We start from the raw sequence: 15,805 nt of genomic DNA on the forward strand, positions 1-15,805 counted from the left end.
GCGCCGCGCGTGCCAGGCACCGGAAGTGACAGCGGCGCCTTCATGAGCACAACGACCGGCGAACGCCACAAGGGGGAAGATCGGTGGCCGGGAAAACGGCGATAGAGCACAGACGCGGAATGAAACGCGCTGAAGTTTAATCATTCATTTGCCGGTAATTGTTTTCATATTTGTTCCATCGATTATGCGGCGCCTTCTAAATCATTATGCTGTAGCCTGCTAACATGAACTAGCTAGCTCGGGAAATGCTCGGAGGAGCGATGATGCCGTCTGTGAGTTAGCCTGCCGTCAAGCTACTTCGTCAAGTAACCCACATGTATGTCTTTATTTTTTGGAGACGAATAAATGTACAAGTGTTCGCTCGCAGTTGTCAAACATTATCGCTAACTTCAGGATAAATCGTTAGCAAAATGGTTGGCTAAGATAACTTATCAAAGAATCAGTGGATCGCTGACGTCGTTAGCAGATGTAAGCTAATGTGCTAATGGTTAGCTTACTGTTTAGCTACGCCCATAGGCCTTACATTTTGGACAAATAACGACAGAAAACGCGGATTTGTTTGTTCGATTTGCTGTTGAAATAAAACACATTGACAGTCGTTCTCGGTAAATAATCAGATCCATTTGGACTCTGTTGTAGAAATGTAAAAACCAAGTTGGCAGGTAACGAGCGTTAACTACGCATATTTCCTGATAACATACGTCAGTGTTGTTGCGTTGTTGTGCGTTTCGTCAAATTCGTGGTTCAATTAATCGCTATTTTGTCTTTACAGATCCTAGCTCTGAGCATCCTCCTGCTAACAGCCCATCGTACAAGAGTTGAAAGGTCGTGTACACACGTCTTCCTATATCTTTTGTGTGTTGCGGCTGTTTGCTGATCAGTGGCCGCAAAAGAACCCGTGTGTTTTTAGAAGAGGAGTGCGAAACCGTAGTGTTTAAGCAGCCCTCCCTATGTGTGTGACTATGGGGGACATCAGTGACCTGGACCGACAGATAGAGCAGCTCAGACGCTGTGAGCTCATTAAGGAAAACGAAGTCAAAGCCCTGTGTGCCAAAGCCAGGTAACGCATCAAACACATACTACGTTAATCTGATGTTTGTGGCTCCCGCCTCATTTTAAGTTAATGCTGTTGTCAGATGTTTAGAAACAGCCCACTAAAGCTCTGTAGTCAATTGTGACCTCAGAAACAAACAGTGTTGAAATTGACATAAAGGTGATAAATTCAAAGATGTGATAGAGGGATAGATTGTAGATTTTCTTTTAGATAACATAAAGTTCACATACATGCAGTTAATACACATAACTAAAATGCTTCTGCTGCTGTGTTGCTCCATAGCTTCTTAGGTTGAGTTACAAATGGTTTGAATTTAAGGTTTGCTTTTCAAACTATGCTGTAATTCTATAATATTGCGTTGACACTTTTATGTTTATTCATTATTAGGAAACAGGAAGCATCCTGTATTTCTCAGCTTCTAATATAATCATCCTAAATGATAGAACAACACACAATCATGTTTTAATTGTGTGTTTTCAGAGAGATTCTGGTCGAAGAAAGCAATGTTCAGAGAGTAGACTCTCCTGTCACTGTAAGTAACATGAAGATACAATGTTAATTATAATTCAACAAATGTGTCCTAATGTTTCCTTGTCTTTTCTTTTAGGTGTGTGGTGATATACATGGTCAGTTCTATGACTTGAAGGAGCTGTTTAGAGTAAGTTCTTATTAACTCCTCAAAAGACATCCTTTACAAATTTGCGGTTGGGGAGACAGATGTGTAGATATTCTGAACAAGAGCTCAACTGTAAAATGCAGCACTCACTTCTAGAAACTCTTATTTTTGTTTTCATTTTTCTTGCAATGGGTTTCTCTTCCATTAAAAGTTATTCTCTCACTGTATTAACTGCAGATGATGTCTTTTGAAGCTTTAGCTTTGAGTCTTTACATTACAGTGACATCTGGTGGTTTGCAGTGCTCACAGTTCCAAAGGCCTGTAGACACTGTTTTTTGCATCACATGGTTTCATAATTGTTGTGCCACACGTCTTTGTCACTGCAGTTAATTGTATGAGCCTTTAGATATCTTGTCTTCATTGAAGACCGTCGCATTCCAATCATACTGGACAAAAATACCTTAATCTTTTTTGGTCCTCACAGTGTTGGGAAAAAGAAGTAGTTAGATCTTTGTACCTTCTGGGTTCTTGGATGTCTGTAGCTTCTGATGAGAACAAGATCTCCTGGTAAACAAAGAGCCAACACTTGGAGCGTCTGTTAATCACCTTTCCACCTTACAGGTTGGAGGAGATGTGCCAGAGACAAATTATCTCTTCATGGGGGATTTTGTTGACCGGGGCTTCTACAGTGTTGAGACTTTCCTCCTTCTGCTAGCTCTTAAGGTAAACATGACTTCTGGTATTTGTACTAATCCTCTGTGTGTTGGTATAAGCGAACGAAGAGATTTCTTTCTATATGAGCTATATAATGTGTATCCTTATAATTTATGTTTTCCTGTGTTTCCAAGGTGCGTTATCCAGACAGGATAACCTTGATCCGGGGAAATCACGAGTCTCGGCAAATCACCCAGGTCTACGGCTTTTATGACGAGTGTCTCCGCAAATATGGTTCAGTCACTGTTTGGAGATACTGCACTGAGATCTTTGACTATTTGTCCCTTTCTGCCATTATTGATGGAAAGGTGAGAACTATTGAGTATTCCCCCACAGGTGGAGTAGACCTTCCACACATTCAGCTCATTCTCTGGTTGATGTTGTTGCTCTAATATATTTGAGTAACCTCCTAGTATCTGTCATCCCAATACTGACGCACATTGTCCTCTATGTCCTTTAGATCTTCTGCGTGCATGGTGGCTTGTCTCCTTCTATCCAGACATTGGACCAAATCCGAACCATTGACCGCAAGCAGGAAGTTCCCCACGATGGACCTATGTGTGATCTCCTGTGGTCAGACCCTGAAGGTATACAGGGGTTGTGTTTAAATGCTGGCATTCTGGTGCATGTACTTATTAATATTAATTAATTATTAATTAATATAAGCCATATATATATATATATATATATATATATATATATATATATATCTATCTATCTATCTATCTACTCTCCTCTCTCTCTCTCTCCTCTTTCTCTCTCTCTCTCTCTCTCCTCTCTCTCTCTCCTCTTTCTCTCTCTCTGCGCCCCCCCCCCGCCCCCGGTCCCTTTCCCTGCCCCCTCTTCTTTTTTTCTCCCCTCCTCAGACACCACTGGGTGGGGCGTGAGTCCCAGAGGCGCTGGATATTTGTTTGGCAGCGACGTAGTGGCCCAGTTCAACGCTGCCAATGACATCCACATGATCTGCCGAGCACACCAGCTGGTCATGGAGGGCTACAAGTGGCACTTCAATGAGACGGTGCTCACTGTGTGGTCGGCGCCCAACTACTGCTACAGGTACAGTGCAAATGCGCCTCGATAAATTTCAGGGTTGTTTGTTAATCTCCAGTTGAGCCTCAGAATGGGTAGTGGCAGGGTTTTTGGGTTGTGAACTGCTTTTACAATGATGTAGCTGCCGTTAATATTTATTCTGTTCAGTTACAACTACAACATAACTAAAATGTGGGCCTTAGGTTTCAATAACATTAACTCCCTTTCTGCTCTTATTTAACTGCTTACAACTAAAAACGCCTAACCAGTCGTTGTCTTCCCACATATTCAGGTGCGGCAATGTGGCGGCCATCTTGGAGCTGGATGAACATCTACAGCGGGAATTCATCATATTTGAAGCAGCACCACAAGAGACCAGAGGCATCCCCTCCAAGAAGCCAGTAGCAGACTATTTCCTGTGAAGTCTATGAAGCAAACAGCCACAATGTGTTGAGATCTCGGGTACCAATCGACACCACCTGGCCTCCAACCTGCTGCCGGGCTGTCCTGTCAGTCTGAACTCGCAGCAGTGAGACAGAAAACCTGCTGAACCCTCTGAAGCTCCTTAAAGCTTCACCTCTAAGAGCTGGATTTATGCCGTACTGCCTAAGCCTGACAGAGCAGTTACTGTGATAGGTGTGAGGTGAGGTGGAACCTGGACCCATGACTGTTGTCACTTCTTACTCTGTAGAGGGTCTGCTTCCATTCTCACCTGCTTTCCTCCCCTCCTCTGTGGATATTCCCCCTCCTTTACTTAACCTTAACACCTGTAGTATCTTTTCTCATGAACATTATTTAGTTTTAGAGATATTGAGGTATTTCAGAAGAGTTTGATTTTTTTTTTAATAAAAATACACAGATGCCCAAACACAGTTTTATGATCCATTAATTTGTTCTTTGCTTTTTTGTTGTATAATTGTTGCTGCCAGGAGAAAATGCAAAACCACAGCCATCCTTATTCTGCTCTGATGTTTCTGTTTGTCCTGTGTGTTTCCTATTTAATATTCAGTGCTGCTGCTCAGTCAGCAGGAATGTCATTAGATACCAAGCTAAAATGACCAGCCTGTGGTAATGTTCAGTGTCAGACGTGTTGATTCACGAACCGGACTCTGTAACTGTTAGAGGACGTAGGTTGTGCTGCATTATTTAGAGGTGAATCACACCCTACACCTGGTGGATCAACATGTCTGACACGGGTTACCTTTGGCTAAATGTGTCTAATACGCTGCAGATTGAGTAAATACCACACAGTGTAGTGACTAACGAGTCACAACAAGCCCCAACTTCCTCCTGCTATTCTTTTTAATCTACACGTTTCTGTAGGTCTGTCAATTTTGATATTGCGAGAATAAAGGTTTTGTATGAATGCCAGTTTCCTTCCAGGTGTGATTCAATGGTGCTCGTTAGTAACCACAGCTTCAACACTATGCATTATGTTTGCTGCATTTCTGTTGCCACTTCCTTAACACGTCCCTGTTATTCTACACCTTGAACACTTCAGCCTATGGAGCTAGACTTGTGCTCTTTGCTGTGCACAGATTGACGTGTGGCAGCGTTGGTGCAGAGCTCTGGGTTCGAACGCAGCACCAGCCCTCTGCTTGTCTGGGGGCTCAGCTCCTGGGCTGTTCTCAGTGGAACCGATGGGTGACCTTTATTTGTCCCACAGTGGGTAAATTCGATTACCAGAGCAGCCACAAGGAAACAGCAAAGTGCTGGAACAGTCTGAATGGGAAATATGCAGAATTAACAAGAACATAATATCTGCAACTCACACAGAGATCAGTCTCTTCTGTGAACCTGGAGACAGAATTAAACTGACTTCAAATTGATTTATTGGAGGCGTGACTCCACAGGTCGTTAAAAATCAATTAGAACCAAATAATGAATAAACGAACGAATGAATGAATGAATGAAGGAGAGAGCAGCCAAAAGAATGAATGAACACAACAACTATACTAATTCGTTTTGTCTTTGTTCCTTTTAGTGGTGAATTATTGGGCTCACGGTCCCAGGGTTGATTTGACTTCATGACGTAGAACCTTTCACAGGTGTCTCCAATCACTTCAGTGTCCGTAAAGGTGGACGTCGCTCCGTTGAACTACGGGACGAACCGGACCGTAGCAGTGTGCGGAACCAGGAGTCTGGGTTTGTATAAGGTCCAAGTCTCCTTTAATCCAAGCCCAGGTCCCGCGTGGACCCGATCACACATCTGATAAACCACAGGACACGCGGGAGCGGAGCCTCCGGACTCGTCCGACAAGTTTTATTGCTAGTTTTTCCAGACCGACCAAAACCCGTCCTTCCCAGTTTAAAGGGAACCGGTAGTTCTAAGAAGGAGACACCCGGAAACATAACAGACCTCAGTTCTTCAGCTCGGAGCGCGGAGCGGAGGGAGAATCTCAGACTAACACGTAAGAAACTTTTCACGCCTTCGTGATTTACGTGACGCAGATGAACGTCGGCATCGGGAGCCTTTTCTAGACGAAAGCTGCTTATTGTCACTAATTACAATGTGACTGTTACGTTTAATGACTCTACCAGTGCTAACAGCGGCTGGCTTTGCGCCACACTTTGCGTCGCACCAGCTCTGCGCCGCTAATGGTTTGCGCCGCGGTGCAGTCACGCGTTGGATGCTCGGTGCGACCGTGGGCGCTGCCGCTGCGGCGCCGTTGCGCAACAACAGCCGTTTCGCGTGATAAGCACCACTTTTTTAAAAAACTGCGGCTAATTAACTGTAATTACGCAGACTTGCGCATTCTTTGGATTCTGCTGCGGGGTTTAAGCCCGTACACTGTCTGTTTCTGTAGGTTAACGCTCATCTGCAGCGTCACGCCACTTTACAAGTAGGCGTGTGCTGTTCTACAAGTTACTAATCAATATTCTCTTTTTTTGCTTCTACCACGTTTTCTTTGACGTAAATGCGCCTGTATTTACTTCGGGCTGTGGCGCAGGTTCCACCACTTTTCATCAGCACAATCAGATAAAAAAAGCCTCCAGTTCGCAGCCGTGATGCAAGAACAAGCAATCCCGAAATTGAAAACGGAGCCAGTTCTTCTAATTCCTTATTGACCTGTAACGTTATATTAATGAGTTTCACGGGTTTTGCCACTTTTCAATTAGTCTGGCCTGTTTTGATGCACAGCAGCGCCGCCAGTGGCCGCAGGTGAAGACGGTGAAGTCTTGACCTGGAGTAGATGTGTCTGAGACAGTGTTGTCTTTGCTGTCTGAGTCATTTGAACAGGCCTGTCTGGTCTTTGTCAGCTGCATCCATGTGTTGATGCTGCATTGACCGGTTTATATTTACACGTCTGAACAATGGCTTATTGAGCTACAATGAATGACACCGGTCTCTCCATCTTGTGTAACTCGTTGTAGAAACTAAACACTAGAAATGTTGATTAGGCGACAATAAGCATCAGCCTGTGTGATTTGAAAGCTGACGTTTTCTCTATTTGGCTGCGGGTGGAGGATGGAAACCCAAAGCCAGGCGGTGGTGGACAAGCTGCGCGCTGCGTTTCGCTCCGGCGTCACCCTCCCAGAGCAGTTCAGGCGCTCGCAGCTCACGCAGCTCATGTCCATGATCAAAGACAACGAGGAGCAGATTCTGGAGGCGCTGCACAAAGACCTGGCCAAGGTACCGCACCCGCTCTTAAAGCTGCCGCCGTCCGGCCGCCGGTCACTCAGTCGCTCCCTTCTCTCCCGCCAGCCAAAGTTCGAAGCCGTTCTGTCCGAGGTCGACATCGTGATCAACGACCTGCACTACGCCCTCGCCAACTTGAAAAGCTGGATGCAGCCGGAGTACGTGAGCAAGAATCTGGTAGGTTCACCAGTTCAGTGACCGCGGCTTCATCCGTTCAGTTGTTAATGCTGCTTCTAATGATGGGAATGCAGGAGTTCCATCATCTTGCAGGTAACTCAGCCTAGTGTCTTATTACATTTAATCACTCTGTCGGGTTCATATTTTTAAATGCAGGGTGCAGCTTACAGGGATTTCTATGCATTGAATGTAAAGCTGACTGCAGTGTTCGTCCTTCGGACTGAAGTAACCAGTGGCTGGATGCCGATGGGGTGCCGTGTGTTTTGTGGACTCACTCCTCTCGTGCTCGTGATTTGCTGAGATCCGCTCAGGTCACGTGAAACGACGCGGCCACAGAGCTGCTCTTCCTCTTTATCCGTCCTCCGTTTCGAGTCCTGTTCAGAGTTTGCTGTTCTGCATTTCCAGGCCACAAAGTTCGACGACTGTTTTGTGAGGAGGGAACCTTTAGGGGTGGTGCTGATCATCGGCGCCTGGAACTACCCCCTGCACCTCGTCCTCCTGCCCATGATTGGCGCCATCGCTGCAGGTCTCACATCAGTATCTCTATGAGCGCACCGGTATTAAACCAGTGAGCTGCCGCCTCTGCAAACCTTGTTCTCGACTCTGGAATCTTGACTTGAAACCAGTTGTGGAATAGGGCACCAGCCCGGTTAGGTTTTGGTTGAACCACATGTGTACGAACCTGTTGGATGAGTCAATATCGCCACTCATGTTTCTCTTCTCAGGAAACTGTGTCGTCCTCAAGCCCTCGGAGGTCAGTCCTGCCACGGACCGCGTGGTCGCAGAACTCGTCCCCAAGTACCTGTCTCAGGTAACGATGCCTGAGATGTGAGGCGTGTTCATGGGGGGAATGATGGACGCTCTGACTCTAATGATGGGGCTGTTTCAACAGGAGTGCTACGCTGTCGTTAGTGGTGGTGCAGAGGAAACCAAAGCACTCCTGCGAAATCGCTTCGACCACATTTTCTACACAGGTACGTGGATTTACATCCCAGAATGTCACTATTAAAGTACTAAATATCAAGCATTCATTGAGATGTTTGACGTTGGCACGGTCTCACCTGGATTCAAACTACTTGAAATGACATGGTGTCTTTTCAGGGACACTGTTTTGCTGTGCGGCTCAGAACCTCTGTCCTCTTTCAGGTTCTCAGTCTGTGGCCCGCAGCATCCTGCAGACAGCGGCCGTCCACCTGACCCCCGTGACCCTGGAGCTGGGTGGGAAGTGTCCGTGCGTGATCTACGGCCAGGTGGACGTCGCCGCCGCCGCTCGCCGCCTGATCTGGTCAAAGTTCTTCAACGCTGGCCAGAGCTGCGTCGCTCCAGACTATGTCCTGTGCTCGCCAGCCACGCGGGACGCTCTCCTGCCTGCCGTGAAGAAGAGCCTGGAGGACTTCTACGGTAAGGAGCCGCAAGCCTCTCCTGACTTCTCCCGCATAGTGTCGGATCGACACTGGACACGTCTGGTGGAGCTGCTGAAGAAGACGAGCGGAAGGATTGTTGTCGAAGGAGAGAGCAACCAGAAGGACAAGTACATCGGTGGGTGCTGCAGTAATTCTTTAGTTTCACTGGGTACAAGGAGTGGATGGGACTCAGGAGCTTGTCTGTTTTCAGTAATGGCTGACCTGATATTTAAATGTGATCATTTGCAGCCTGAGCAGATATGTTAGCTAATGTGTCCACCACACAGCTCCTACAGTGGTGGTGGACGTTTCTGAGGATGACATCCTGATGAAGGAGGAGATCTTCGGCCCGATCCTGCCCATCCTCACCATCGACTCTTTAGAGCAAGGAATCGACTTCATCAACCAGAGGGAGAAGCCGCTGGCTCTTTACGTCTTCTCCAACGAGTCCTCCGTAAGAACACGCGGGCTCCCGCTCTTAAAGCTGTGGATTGTTCGTGCGCTGATTTTAGTTTCTCTCTCAAAAGGTGGTGAACACGGTGCTGGAGAACACAAGCAGCGGAGGATTCTGCTCGAACGATGGGATCCTCCACATGACGCTGCCGGGCCTGCCCTTCGGGGGAGTGGGTAGGTGTGGCCCTGCTGGCAGCAGACCGCTCCACAGCATGGGCTTGAACAGTAAGTGCTTTGTGCGCAGGTGCGAGTGGATGGGGCAGTTACCACGGCCGCTGGGGCTTTGAGACGTTCACCCACAGACGGGCTGTGATGCTGCGTGGTTGGGCTCTGGAGCGACTCAACGGTCTGCGCTACCCGCCGTACGCCGACGACAGGCTGAGCTGGCTGCGCTGGACCGCGTCCCCCAAGTCGAGCTGCTCCATACTGTAACAGGGCGTTTTACATCGGCAGCGTGAGGATGATGAGAGCGTAGCATTGGTAATAGTTTATTAGTATCTGTTTTTAGGACATTTTAACCTTTTTGTCAAACTTGTGGATGCTGGTTTTATATGTTGTGAATATCTTTTGGCCAACAGGTTTATTTTCTGGTGTTTTAACCTTAAAGTACTAAATAAAATTAAATATTCTCATGTTTGTTTTCCATTCTTTGACTGACCATAATTAACCTGTAAAAATCCAAACTTTAAATGCCTTGGTCTGCAGCTTAAGACCGGTCCCTCAAACAGGACGAAACACTGAATAAATAGTGGGAGTTTCACTTGAGGTAAATTCACTTTTTTTAATACAAATTTAATTTCTAAATACTGGTCAGTGCTCTTCTACAGTGGAATCAAACTGTGACCAGATGTGTTCCATAATCACACGAGGCTCCACCTAAACACACATTACAACCTTGTGCTTTTCCTCAGCACTGAAAAAGGATGGGTATGAAGTCTGGCTGTTGACTTCACTGTAACTATTTCTCCACCTTTATTTCATAGAGTGCAATTATCACAAACTAAAATTTATATTTTAAAGTCTGTATCCAACAAACATTTTCTTGATCAGTTGACATGAGGTGAACTCCGATCAGCATTCAGGCAGCACGGTGTCTATACTGTAGGAGCAGAAACACACCATGGGTCGTTCACGTAGGACTGATCAGCTGGGTAATCAATCCATGATTACAGAGCCCAGAAAACCCTCCCGTATGGGTTCATGGCTCTGGTTTGTATGAGGATGGGGGATTTGTCCCTAGAGAGGCCTGATCAGGGCTTTGAGACTGTGGCGTCTGATTGGGACTGGCTGCTGGCCCTGTTGATGGCTCTTTCTGCACAAGCTCAGGTTCATCCTGGCCGGCTTGGGGCGGGTGGACCAGGACCTTGTCTATTAGACCAAAGTCCTGTGCTTCCATGGGGCTCATGTAGCGATCCCTCTCCATTACGTTTTCTACAGAGACAAAAAAACGGGATGAAGCTCATCATTCAGATGATCTGCTCATTTCTGTACAAGCTGCTGTTGTTGGTTGAGGAAACAATGACCTCACCTCCACCCGAGTGATTGATTAATAGGTGGATGGATGAATGTCCTGGCCATCATCGGACACATATCTACCTTTTTACATAGTGTAACCAAGAGAAAACCTACCAATGGTTTCCAGAGGCTGCCCTGTGTGCTTGGCATAGATATTGTTGATTTGTCTCTTCAGCTTCAGAATCTCCTCAGCCTGGATGGCGATATCTGTGGCCTGACCCTGAAACCACAGCACTGAGTCAAGTTTTAAGGTCTCCAGATTTACAATTATGATCTATAATAAGTGAGTCCTTTCATTTCCATCCAGTGTCTGCAGTTTGTCATTGTACATTTCTGCAAGAGAAAAATCTTCTTATCAGGTTTTAAGTGTATGTACTGTAAACACTGATTTGAGCCAGTTGTTGCTGGAACTAGAAAGACCACCTACCCTTGCACCTCCTGAAGGTTGGTGAACCATGATGCGGGCATTGGGCAACGAATGTCTCATTCCCATTGTTCCTGCTGCCAGGAGTAAGCTACCCATGCTGGCTGCCTGGCCAACACACCAGGTGGAGATGGGATTAAGGATGTACTGCATGGTGTCATAGATGGCCAAGCCTGCTGTGACCACACCACCTGCAAGGAAAGAAACTCTTTATCTTTTGTTGGTCACATTTGAACTGTGTCGACCTCAGTTTAATTGAAGAGGAAACAAATTGTTTAAATAGAAAACCTGGAGTCAGGTTAGCAAACACGTACCTGGACTGTTGATGTACATGTGTATTGGTTTATTGTTGCTTTCTGACTGTAAGAAGAGCAGCTGAGCAATAACCAAACTGGCTACCGAGTCGTCAATCTGAACAGACAAGTGAGAAAAATGCTCTAAAACAAATTTTAAAAACCAATATATTAACTTTTAATCAAATACTGTGTTCAGGAGACTTACGGGACCCATCACACAAATGATTCTCTCCCTTAGAAGGCGAGAATAAATATCATATGCTCGTTCTCCCCTCCCCTGGTAAACAAAAAGTAACGATTTACATTTGAAATAACATCTAAAAAAGGAATGACCTCCCAGCCTGTGACACTCGTAATGTGGTCTCACAATACTGGTCAGTTTTCAGTTTTCTTTAATGTTGAATGTGTATTGAGAATCAGTTTAAATAACAAATAACTATATATAGATTGTGAACATTTGATTCTTTTGTTAGACGTCATTACATTTCAATTTAAAAGCAATTTAATAGATTTTCAGCTGAATTCCTATGATGTTTTTCAATAATCATGTATAATGGTAAAATAACACTGAAGAGGAAGTTGTGTCCAATCTCTGGTAGTGTATAAAGAAGCACTAAACTTCAGTCTTCTTCTCCATTTCTTTCTTAAAATAATCACATGGTAGACATTTTAGCTCCAGCATAAACATCCATCAGCTGTAACAACCACTCACCGTCTGCTCAACCACTATAGGTATGAGAGGAGTCCTCCACACAGGAGTGTGGTGGATGGACCTGCTATGTTTCAGTGTCAGTCCTCCAACATGCAGCATCCTCTGAAAGACACAACACAAACAACAAACATGTTATTGTAGCTAGACTATAATATAACTTAAAACCATGTAATGACGTCGGAATAAACAAAACAGGTGTCACCCCATACGTTACATCATGTAAACACAACACTCACTCAATCACAATTATTATATTTAAAAAAAAAAATTGAGAAATTTTAACGTTTTAACGTGTAGCTCTTTATTCCAGATACACCTAATCAACGTAATACAAATGACCTCAGTAACGTTACATTACGTGTCCGACAGGTTTGGACGTGACGTCACAAAGCTACTAGCTAGCATGCTAAGCACGCCAAGAAGCAGTGACATCAGGAACCCGCACATTAACATTACACCGCTTCAACAGTTTGAGTCACATTGACGAAAGCTTGTTAAAACAGCTCCTGCTACTCACTCGTAGCAGCATATTGAAGTTTTGGAGGTTGACTTCCTTTCTTTCTTATCCCAGATGTACTGCAACACAATTTCAGTTTGTCCTTTGAACCCGCGTCTTCTTCTACAAATGCAGGGTCTGTCGTCCGTCAGCGCCACCTGGTGTCAGACATGACGTCTACCCAAGATGGCGGCTGGTGTTCTGCTCTGTGAAACCTGCCGCTCAGGTTAATCGGCAGAGAAGAAGCACTGGAATAAACACAACCTGGTATTTTATGCAGACACAGACTTGTTTAAGATGAGGGAATTACTGCACCTGAAATACTCAAAGAAGAAGAGATGGTGCCAATATCTTTTTAAAATCTAGAAGATAGCCTTCAAACATTTGTCTGGGTAATATTTATGAAACAACTTCAATCAAATTTAACTTTTGTTCCGATAAAACACGTGAGTAGTTAAGACAACGGGCATTTTTGCCACAAGAGGGAGTCAGACCACATATAACTCCTTGGTTGTCCTGTGCAAACTTGATTGCACATGATTCTGATTCTTATTGTGATTTATACAGATTATAATGTGGGGGTAAGACGAGAGGGTCGTTTCCCTGCATCTTTGGGTCAAGCATAGGTCACACTAACTGTTGCTTATGCTATGGGCTGAACCGCATTTTGTTTTTCAAAACTATATTTAAAATTGTATTTAATTGTGTGTGTTTTTTTCTGTGAGGCAACAAAGACTGAGTCAGACCAAATACAATTCCGTGGTTCTCCTGTGCAAACTTGGCCATTAAACTCTGATTCTGATTCTTCCTTTACTGGTGGTGATCTGCTTTACATGTGCACATCATGTGGATTATGATTATTATAAAGTTGCATACAATAAAATGTAATAGAGCAGTAATATAGCTTGGACTTTAAATAATTGTGATTAATTAAGTGCTGTAAAGCGTTTGTCCTGATGTCTTTACGGGTGTGAGTTTTATTGTATGGGGACGGCTTTATTTTGAAGGTTTTAACCGGAAAATGAGGTTTACTTCAGCGCCGGACTGAACTCTTAGTAAACTCACTAGTTGGTGGCGTTATCTGGACTCTTGCTCAGTCATGTCAAACAAGTGCGCCACTAACAGCAGTTTACTCATCGCCCAAAAGGCAGTGAAACAGCTTCGTCTGGAGGCCAGTGTCCGTCGGATCAAGGTATGAATACACAACTCACCTTCTCTTTACTTCAAACCTCCTTGTGCGCGTGACGGCGCTGCCCAGAGACGAATCATCTGTAGAGTGGCGCGTGCCCCGCTAATTACTGTGTATTACAGGATATTACTGCGTTTACAGGGACCGACCGTTGGCATTTATGTCGAATTCTAAACGGACAGTAAACTTAATAGCTATGATTTTCTTTCATGTTTATCCCGCAGCTTTCAATGGTAGTTTGTGTACCCTTTGTTTATTCCTTGTGTCAAATATATTAATTGTATCAGTAAGTATAATACAATACGACTATTATTAGGATTAGGTTATTTTAAATACGCACACACCTCAGCCAATAACAAGGATTATGTGCATGTTAAAAGCCTTTCAGAAGCCACAGACTAATTTCCTGATATGAACCAGTGAAACAGCAGCAGACTTTTCTCTGCAGCACAGTGATACGTTTGTTTATTGTGTCGTTGTGTTATTCATGGGTGGATACTCATTTTAGAACAGAAGCTACTTTGTGTGTGTGTGTGTGTGTGTGTATGTGTGTGTGTTTGTGTGTGTCCCAAGCATCCCATAAATAAACTAGTGGGGGAAGTTATTGGAAAAAAGACAATAGTTTCACATATTCATTCCACACTTTCACATTATGACATAGACTAATGACACAACTAAAAAATTTACATTTACAATTTTAAAAGGTAAAGGAGATGATAAAACACAGCTTTGCCCTGTTTGACTGTGTGACCATTTGTCACCATTGTATTTTAATCTGCATTAGCAGTTTGGGGTTCACCTTGGGGTAGGTTGAGGAGGTTGGAGTTCAATTATTTCATTATCTTTGTTTAACTGCTGTGTCACAGATTAGGAATATTTTTGAGCTACATATTACACAGTTTTGTTTCATCGTTTCTAAATCATTTAATGCCACTGAATCTTAGTTGTCTGTTTCAGTGTGTGAGCAGTTATGTTAGAATGATTAATTCTACTAATCCTGAGTTTCTACCAATCCTGTGGTTTTGTCTGTGTCTTTTGTGGGCTGAATAGAAATTCACACAATCAGTAAAATTAAGTTGATGTATGAAGAGTTACTAAAATACAGTTCACAGTATCTTTGTGCACTGCTATTCTAACACTATTCCTTAAAAAATTGTTTTGCTTTTCTTTAAAACCACTGTTATTTGCGATGTGCATGACGGATCTAACTATACAAATATCCATCATTAAGTAACATAACCATCTGAATATTGTTCAGGTTTCTCAGGCTGCTGCAGAACTGAAGAGCTTTTGCTTGCAGAATGCCCATAAAGACCCTCTCCTCACTGGCGTGCCCTCCAGCGATAACCCTTTCAGGCCTCCCAAGTCATGTGTCCTCCTCTGACTTGTGAGTGTTCACTAGTTATTTTTTTTTCATCTTCTGATACACTTTCTACACCAACTCTAGCAACAAAGATGTTGCTGTCTTCTAAGGACACACACATTCCTTCAAGCACTATTTTCTTTTACTGTCTTTTAAGGCCAACCGGTGAAGCTGATGCCAAATCGTTCCAATGTGGATCTTTGTCATGTGCTGCTGTTCCTGAAGACACAAAACACACACATTATGTATCGCACAGACCAGCTCCAAATATGACTTAAACCTGACTGTAAGATAACCCCCCCCACACACACACACACACACATATATTCACTACAATTGTGCAAGGTATTCTATTTTATCTTGTATATCACTGTGTATTAGTAATTAAAGTCAATATGGTTTGCTTTACAAAGTCTTATAGTAGCTTCACACTACATGGCTTAATTGCTGTTTTGCTATAATGACCATATCCACTTTTTTTTACCATATCAGGAGCAATTGTGGATGTGGTTGAATTTACATGTCTCAAAAATCATCACATCCATCAACTGATAAACGTTTCCATGTGTTTACTTGAATGTTTTATGTTATAAATAAATACTATAATTCAGTTCAGCTTGCTGGTACTTTTTCATATTGGTGATTCACTTTGTTCAATAAAAACTCCACAACAATCATTTCTAATCTAAAGTTCAGAAATGTTTCACCTTAAGAAATCAGGAGG

General features: G+C 43.9%; 4 protein-coding genes across 6 annotated transcripts; 3 read left to right on the forward strand and 1 right to left on the reverse strand.

The window, feature by feature from the left end:
- The first annotated feature begins 1 nt into the window (after nt 1).
- On the forward strand, nt 2-4,784 carry LOC114859931 (serine/threonine-protein phosphatase 4 catalytic subunit B). Of its 2 annotated transcripts, none has more exons than XM_029158032.3 (9): nt 2-154; nt 773-1,060; nt 1,535-1,586; nt 1,662-1,712; nt 2,292-2,393; nt 2,519-2,692; nt 2,845-2,971; nt 3,251-3,440; nt 3,706-4,784. In XM_029158032.3, the coding sequence occupies exons 2-9, from the start codon at nt 951-953 to the stop codon at nt 3,833-3,835; spliced, it is 936 nt and encodes a 311-aa protein (XP_029013865.1). In that variant the 5' UTR covers nt 2-154; nt 773-950; the 3' UTR covers nt 3,836-4,784. The 2 variants fall into 2 exon arrangements, with proteins under 2 accessions (XP_029013865.1, XP_029013867.1); XM_029158034.2 differs by lacking the exon at nt 2-154 and adding an exon at nt 187-316.
- Nucleotides 4,785-5,476: 692 nt separating this feature from the next.
- Nucleotides 5,477-9,718, forward strand: aldh3b1 (aldehyde dehydrogenase 3 family, member B1). 2 transcript variants are annotated; one of them, XM_029158029.3, is made up of 10 exons: nt 5,477-5,824; nt 6,876-7,047; nt 7,120-7,230; nt 7,636-7,756; nt 7,956-8,041; nt 8,123-8,204; nt 8,377-8,769; nt 8,921-9,087; nt 9,161-9,260; nt 9,331-9,718. In XM_029158029.3, exons 2-10 carry the CDS (start codon nt 6,883-6,885, stop codon nt 9,516-9,518), a joined length of 1,413 nt encoding a protein of 470 aa, XP_029013862.1. In that variant the 5' UTR covers nt 5,477-5,824; nt 6,876-6,882; the 3' UTR covers nt 9,519-9,718. The 2 variants fall into 2 exon arrangements, with proteins under 2 accessions (XP_029013862.1, XP_029013863.1); XM_029158030.3 differs by having other exon boundaries at nt 6,882-7,047.
- A 311-nt stretch (nt 9,719-10,029) lies between these two features.
- On the reverse strand, nt 10,030-12,710 carry clpp (caseinolytic mitochondrial matrix peptidase proteolytic subunit). The gene is made up of 7 exons (XM_029158035.3): nt 12,551-12,710; nt 12,034-12,135; nt 11,527-11,598; nt 11,340-11,436; nt 11,029-11,216; nt 10,716-10,821; nt 10,030-10,517 (listed from the first exon to the last, which is right to left on the reverse strand). Exons 1-7 carry the CDS (start codon nt 12,560-12,562, stop codon nt 10,285-10,287), a joined length of 810 nt encoding a protein of 269 aa, XP_029013868.1. The 5' UTR covers nt 12,563-12,710; the 3' UTR covers nt 10,030-10,284.
- Nucleotides 12,711-13,532: 822 nt separating this feature from the next.
- On the forward strand, nt 13,533-15,692 carry si:dkey-204f11.64 (uncharacterized protein LOC100537752 homolog). The gene is made up of 3 exons (XM_029158036.3): nt 13,533-13,721; nt 14,977-15,105; nt 15,239-15,692. Exons 1-2 carry the CDS (start codon nt 13,629-13,631, stop codon nt 15,100-15,102), a joined length of 219 nt encoding a protein of 72 aa, XP_029013869.1. The 5' UTR covers nt 13,533-13,628; the 3' UTR covers nt 15,103-15,105; nt 15,239-15,692.
- The last annotated feature ends 113 nt before the right edge of the window (nt 15,693-15,805 follow it).

Source organism: Betta splendens, chromosome 8 (assembly GCF_900634795.4).
Source record: "Betta splendens chromosome 8, fBetSpl5.4, whole genome shotgun sequence".
Classification (NCBI taxonomy): domain Eukaryota; kingdom Metazoa; phylum Chordata; class Actinopteri; order Anabantiformes; family Osphronemidae; genus Betta; species Betta splendens.